General features: G+C 36.9%; 2 protein-coding genes across 3 annotated transcripts in view; both read left to right on the forward strand.

Annotated features, from left to right (window-relative positions):
- The window catches only part of LOC108967763 (whirlin), a 72,607-nt gene extending 68,089 nt beyond the window's left edge, over positions 1-4,518 (forward strand). For both annotated transcript variants that reach the window (XM_018931375.1, XM_018931376.1), the window contains 4 exons: positions 499-585; positions 2,735-2,926; positions 2,994-3,086; positions 3,144-4,518. In XM_018931375.1, coding sequence (XP_018786920.1) covers positions 499-585; positions 2,735-2,926; positions 2,994-3,086; positions 3,144-3,272 — 501 coding nt within the window. In that variant the 3' untranslated portion in view covers positions 3,273-4,518. The remainder of the gene's footprint in view (positions 1-498; positions 586-2,734; positions 2,927-2,993; positions 3,087-3,143) is intronic.
- Positions 3,372-4,469, forward strand: LOC108967754 (zinc finger CCCH domain-containing protein 13-like). Its single transcript, XM_018931366.1, has one exon. The coding sequence runs from the start codon at positions 3,372-3,374 to the stop codon at positions 4,467-4,469; it is 1,098 nt and encodes a 365-aa protein (XP_018786911.1).
- Positions 4,519-7,397: the final 2,879 nt, after the last annotated feature.

Here is a 7,397-nt window from a genome sequence, read left to right on the forward strand (position 1 = left end):
GACATATATTTGTGTATCATATATTTTCCTCAGTCTTCGCGCATTTCGTATAACGTTTGCGCAAACCTCATCTTACACTAAGCCATACAAGCATACATACTTACACATATGTTGCAACGAACACCAAAGAACAACAAGTTTCAGTCTCGAAACCACTGCAAATTTTTACAAAAAGTTCAATCAAAGAAGACGAGTAAAACGCATTCAATTTACAAACTTTTACTCAAGCAATGCATTATTATTAAAAAAGAAAACTACTTTTGTTCAATACACTGATTCTTATGCAAAACTGTTTCTTTGTTACCTTTTTATCTTCAAATGTTTGCCTACTCTGCAATTCGCCTTAAACAAAAATTCAAAACGTAAAACAAAAAAACAAAATAAAATCAAACAATTTTTCACACAAATGCAAAATTGAACTCAATAACGATTGGCTTTGAATACGCAACTTGTACACAAATAATTTTCCGAAATTGAAAAACCGATAATAATAACTAGGAGTTGGCCACAAAACTCTCGAGAAGTTTCGATATGAAGGAGGAGGGAGGCACACTGCTGGGCGACAAAGGTGTACGCAGGCATCAGGTGAGTGCGCGCAAGCCAAAATGGTGGTAAGAAAGTTAAGTGTTGAATAAATTTTCTATGCTCATTTCGAATACTCATTTGTTGAATTTCTAGCAAAATAAAAAAATATAAAACATGCAAAGCTACTCGCTCGAAAACAAAGCAATTTAGCGCTTGCCATTTCAATTACAAAACATAAATTTTTTAAACAAATTGACGCTAGAGTATATTAAAAAAAAAATAAAAAAAAGAGTATATTAAAAAAAATAAAATGCAAAGCCATAGCAACATCTGCGAAATACATACAAGCGCTCAACACACTCACAACTCAGAGCACAAATGAAAACAAGCCTAACTCAATAATACTTTATATACATACGATTCTCAATAAGTTTCTCCACAACACGTTTCATTTGTTCACACTCATGCTCAGCCAAAACTCATTTGCAGTCTACAATTCTCGTGCGCTCTCGCTCTCAACGCCCTCGCTCTCTTTTCTACACAATTCACTAAGTTTGCATCCCTATATTTTCAACTGAAATTCCAAAAATTTCACTGCAACCTAAATTTATATATTTATATATTTTTTAATTTAATTTTTTATTTATTTATTAATTTTTTTTTATACGTCGGCCTTGCAGTACACCCAATTGTTATGACTTATTTACTCTAACGAAACGTAATATAAATACTTATGCTCCTTGTTTACTGATTTTGCTGCCTGCTAACTAACTAACTTAGCCAAATTCTCACCTATATTAGTTAACTAGTAACTCAGTTTTACTAACTAGTTCCATTATTTTGTCAATATACTTATTTTTACTTATTTACATACAAAAAATACCACACCCAAAACGCCTACAAAATAATTAACTATAAGCTGACAAATACTTGTAATGTACTTTTTCTATTTGTTGCATAACCATGAGTTAGGAATTAGCAGGCGAAGTGAAAATGAAAGTTAGTAAGCGATCTCAAACACACCCAACAAAAGAGAACAATATTCACTGAACTTTTTTCTCAATAGAGAACTGCTTGTGAGATACTCACATGGTGTTTTTGCTCACAAATTAATGCTAATTAATGAGCGTCTATTCGTACAGAGCGCATGTTTTCGTATAGTGAGCGTAAAAGTCAGATTGTGGCCAATCAAAAGGCAGATCTACTCTTTGCTTGAAATTACTTCAATTTCTGAAAATATTAGAGTTTAGAAGCCTTTGGAGACTGTTTTCACACGAGCACACTTTTGTCGCTCAAACTGATTTGTTTTAGGTGAGGGTACTATGAGGAAAGACTAAGGGACGAGGGTAATTCATACTCTGTGCTGCTGATAGGTGCTACTGTGGGATCGATAAGAAATTGAGAAGCAGCTCAAGTTCTCGACGAACAAAAATTACGCCTTTAGTAGTCTCATTATTTTCGTTCTATTACGCGGCGCCAAAACTTGGACAATGGAGAATCGAACTGAAAAAAGACTTGGAACATTCGAGAGGATTGTACTACGCAATAGCCTTGCAGACGTCCGCGTGAGCGAGAAATATCGAAAAGTCTGTTTGAGCTCTGCGCCGAGTTAAATTTAGTTAAGCATATCCAACAATGCCCTGGCTAGAGGGATAGAAAGCATCGAAGACAACTCAAAGCACTTTCTCGATCCTTAAGGGTCTTGTGTTCATTTATAGAGATCAATTATATAAGATAAAACAAGGCCAGCATTCTAAGTTGTACAAGGGAGATCCTCTTCTTAAGATTGACAATTTAACCTGACCTAACCTAACGTATTTAACTTAGCAATTCCATAAAAGCAGCTTGAGCAGCCGCTCAAGGACACTTTTTTCAAGAAAATATAGATCGACTTGGCTTATATTTCAGCTGACTATAACATTTTTGTGCCACTTTACCAGCATTACATGCGCTGCTTAGCTGTTTTTGAGTTCAATCAACGGATCGCCAAGCAAATACAAACCTTTCATGTATAAAGTGCCAACCTAACCTTCAATATACCTGAAAATGTACAATTTGTAAATATAGTTTAACTTTTCAATGTGGAAATACTTTGTCTGTCTTCCTCGTGGTTTAGATATACTTTATATATATATATATATAAAAGTCTAAAATATAATATATTATATTAAACTAAATTTGTGTTTGATTTTTCTACTAACTTTTACAGTCCATGCAACGCCTTTCGGCCGAGCAAAATGGTTCAACGACTGAACAAACACATGAACACAATCCAAACGTCGTACCTGATCATAGAGGCAACTTACACATTACTGTTAAGAAAACTAAACCAATTTTAGGTATTGCTATCGAAGGTGGTGCTAACACAAAACATCCGCTTCCAAGGATAATCAATATCCATGTGAGTAAACATTGTATCTCTAAACTCTAAAAACTTACCGTTATTTTTATTGCTGTTCGTTGCTTAGGAAAACGGTGCAGCATACGAAGCGGGCGGCCTCGAAGTCGGGCAACTCATATTGGAGGTGGACGGCAATAAAGTCGAGGGTCTACATCACCAGGTAAGTTCAAGCTGCAAATATAATCAATTTCATAATATAAAGTCATGGTTTCTTCAGGAGGTTGCCCGCCTGATAGCCGAATGCTTTTCGAATCGCGAAAAGGCCGACATAACCTTCTTAGTTGTCGAAGCGAAAAAGTCGAATCTGGAACCAAAACCAACGGCGCTTATATTTTTAGAAGCCTAACATTTGCTTGCCCTGCCGGCTAATGAGGACCCACTGGAACGACAAAAGCTCGAGTTCTTATTCGAATGGGGTATCGATTTAACGACAACGCCAAAACCAATGCCAACACCAATACCATTAACAAAAGCTAAAAATCCACCGCCACTGCCACTCAACATTAAATCCATCAACCATCCATCACATCAGCCAGCAACGGCGACACACCCACACACAACGCTGGCGCCGCATCATCATCAGCAGCCAACGACACAGAAACATGTTGCCAACGCAACAACAACACCAACAACAACGCGAACGTATACACCACAAACTACACAAACGAGCACGGGGATGCCAACGCAGACGACGAGCGCGAAATACACGAGGAGTCCAACACAACAACAGCAGCAGCAACAACAACACTACCAACAACATACAACACCAACTACCGCCACAACAACACCGACAAAAAGTACACAACAACAACAGCAGCAACATCAAAGACTGACACCAGGCGAGCGCACGCGCGCCGCTGCCACTACAAAAACAACAGCAACACCAACAGCATCAGCGCCAACGTCACGTGAGCACACACCCACGCGCAGCGCACAATCACATTCACAACAACAACAACAACAACAACAACATCAGCAACACAATCAGTCATCCTTACAGCGTCAGCCATCGGTGAATCAACAAAAATCACAACAACAACAACACGAACAGAGGCGCGACCTCGAGCGGAAAGACTCACAGCGCGAACGCGATCGCGCGAAAGAGCGCGAACATGAGCGCCAGCGTGCACACGCTGATGCGCGCGAGCACGAACGCGCTCGTGGCCGTGAGTTGGAGCATGAGCGTGAACGGCAGCGTGATTATGCGCACGAACGTGCACGTGATTACCAACATGATCGTGAGTATGCGCGCGATCGTGAATATACCGCACGTGAGCGTGAGTATGAGCGTGAGTTGTCACGTGACGCGCGTGAGCATGAATATGAGCGCGAGCTGCCACGTGATGTGCGTCACAGCGAGTATGAGCGTGAGCGTGATTACGCGCGGGAACGTGAGTATGAGCGAGAGCGCGACTCCGAACGTGAACACGCCCCACCACCGTCATCAGCACGCACAACACAACCATATCAACAACAACAAGCCCATCATCACCAACAACAAACACATTACAATAAAACGAATTATAATTCCGTTTACCAGTAAAAAAAGAACAAAAGAAAAAACCAACAAAGAAACAACAAACGAATTTGAGAAATTTTTGCTAACGAAATTAACCACCAACAACAAAGAAACGTATGCTTGTAAAATTAATTACTTAACGCAGTAACGACAACAATAACAGCAATAGCAACATGGTACAAACAACATGAACAACAAAATTGAAACAACAACTCTACACAACAACAACAATAGTAACCATGCATGGAACAACAATAAAGTCTATAATTTTGAATTGTACAAACTGTGTAATTTCCACGCGTTAAAGAAACACTTAGCAAATTCCCGTACGTAATAATCCAATTCTAGCAACAACAAACTCTCTGCATAGCGCCGCCGTTCGTTTCACTACTAAATACCCCCGCCTACGCGCCCCATCTTAGTATCCAGCGCTCTCATAGTATCGCTTAGAATTTGTCCCCTCTCTCTCTCTCTCCCCCGCATCATAGAAAAAAAATATTTAAAAAATATATAAAAATTTGTTTTGTGTGCTTAAACGGTTATAATTTTTAGCTTTTGTACACCGACTCGCTAAATTGTATTATTTGCAATTTTCAAGACACTCACACCCACACACACACACACGAGATACTCAGAGACAAGTTGTACAGACATTTAATGGCTTATTTTCACTTCCGCCTCGTCTATGTTTTTAGCTGTTTGTGCTTAGTGTTTTATCGTCAGCTTTAAATGCTTCAACAGCTTAAAATCACGTTCACAGCAGCAGCAAGTATGAGGAGGCGTCCACGCGTCATGACAGTGCTGCCGAGATTATGCTGGGTTAAATCTTGGCTAAAAAAAAAGCTAGGCCTTTACAAAACACCAAAAAATGGTCTTCAACACGATTGAAGAAAAATATTTTGTGCTGTACACTTTAAGCTGAATACCAATATGGCCCATAAACTGTGAGTGAATTTTACAATTATCGTTTTACCAGTATGACGCATAAACTCGAGGAAATTGGCTAACTAAAGCTTTCACCAAAATCTCATACAGCATTGGCAACGCCTGGGACAACTATATGAGCAAATTCGTGAGAACTCTTGCTTTACGCCTACGCTGCTGAACACTTTGCTTTATTGCATATTAAAACTTCCAAATTTATTCGTATCAATAAAACACTGCCACAACAACAAACACTGTAAACACTTTTACACGAAAGAGTATCTCGAAAGCAAGACAACCAAACCAGAAAACCGAGCAAAGATAACAATAAACTCAAATCCAAACAACTAATGATGGTAAAACCCCAACACTTTTTATAAAAAAGGAAAAAAACTAAAAAAAAATTAACAAAACAAAAAAAATCAAAAATATTATAAAAACTATAAAAAATATTTCTTTTTTCATTTAAAAAGAAATTTAAAAAAATATCAAAAAATATTTTTAAAAATCTATGCAAACGCATATTTAAAAATATTTTAAAAGTATAAAAAAAAATTAAAAACAAAAAAAAAACACACTGAAATACCAAAACAACCCATAGCAAGTAGCAAACCAATACAAAAACCACACTTCAGTTCAAACCAACCCACAAAACTGTGACACCTATACTAATACAACACACAGCCTGTTAATTAAACTAATTTAATTTAAAATATATGTATATGTATGTTTTAAGTAGTAATATATAAAGGCACGCATAAACATAGTTGCAACACTAGTCTCTACTATCTCTATAAATGTATCTAGTCTATATTAAATTAACTCTTACTTATGTATTTATGTAAAACTGCATTGTATTGTATTGTATTGTGTAATTAATTATATTTGTACGTATGTCATGTATATATCAGTTAACTGTAGTTTGTATGTTGAATTGTAATTTTATGTGCCACAAATTGCACACTAAACGAAAAAATCCTGTACTTTTTGTGACACACAACACACAACATACTTAAGTATGTATATGTATGTGTAAAAATATCTTTTTTACTTACTACTTTCTATTAAATCTTAAGCAGCATACTTTTGCGCGCCTCGAACAGTGATTAAACGCGAGCACACTATGTATAGCATATCCACAGGCGCCAGGTAAATGATGTGCTCAGTTTATTTGTGTGTACGCAACTAGTTTGTGAAACTACAAACTTTTATAGTTACAAACAGTTACACCAACAATAAAAACACACAACGACAAAACACTTTACACACACATACATACATACATATACGTTGTAAACACAAGCAGCTTTATATGTATAGTACATATGCATGTGTTTAGCATGCTTTGCGCTATTTTTGTGTGCTTGTATGTAACTAAAAAAAATTGCAGCAACAATGTTGTAGGTAAATGGTTGAAGAAACGCATATTGATAAATGCTGCAACCAAATTGCAACACCAAACACAAAATATGCAACAGAAAAAAATATTTATAGAAAGAAGCCCACCTAAAGCCAATAATTAAGTGCAACACTAAGATGGCAGTACCAGGAGAAAACAATGTCGATAATTTGTATGTACATACATAGCAACCAAAAGCAAACACACCCACACAACCTAACCTCAAAATTAAGTGAATAATTAATAAACGTAGTAGCAGACATACATATGCACACACACACATTCCCACACGCATAAGTAAAAGGAGAAGCAGCAGCATAAGAAAAACTACAAAAACAAAATATTAATTGAATATTCCTTAGAAAGCACCAACAACTTGTACCCCCGATTAGTATGTGAGGCAAATAATAGCACATAGTCTACAAAATAGTTAATAATAAACGTAAACAATTAGCAATGAGCGAGCGAACGAACGAACGATAGGCAAAATTTAGCAAAAGCAGAATTTCTTGTGAATAACCGTACATCGTAGTCAATGGTGTTACAATTAGAAACCGCTATTAGAACATAACGTAAATACCTTAAATTAAAGTCACATACAAATTTTAGTACAACTACGCACTGCACTT

This window comes from Bactrocera latifrons, unplaced genomic scaffold, assembly GCF_001853355.1.
Source record: "Bactrocera latifrons isolate USDA-ARS-PBARC rearing strain unplaced genomic scaffold, ASM185335v1 scaffold_199, whole genome shotgun sequence".
NCBI lineage: Eukaryota > Metazoa > Arthropoda > Insecta > Diptera > Tephritidae > Bactrocera > Bactrocera latifrons.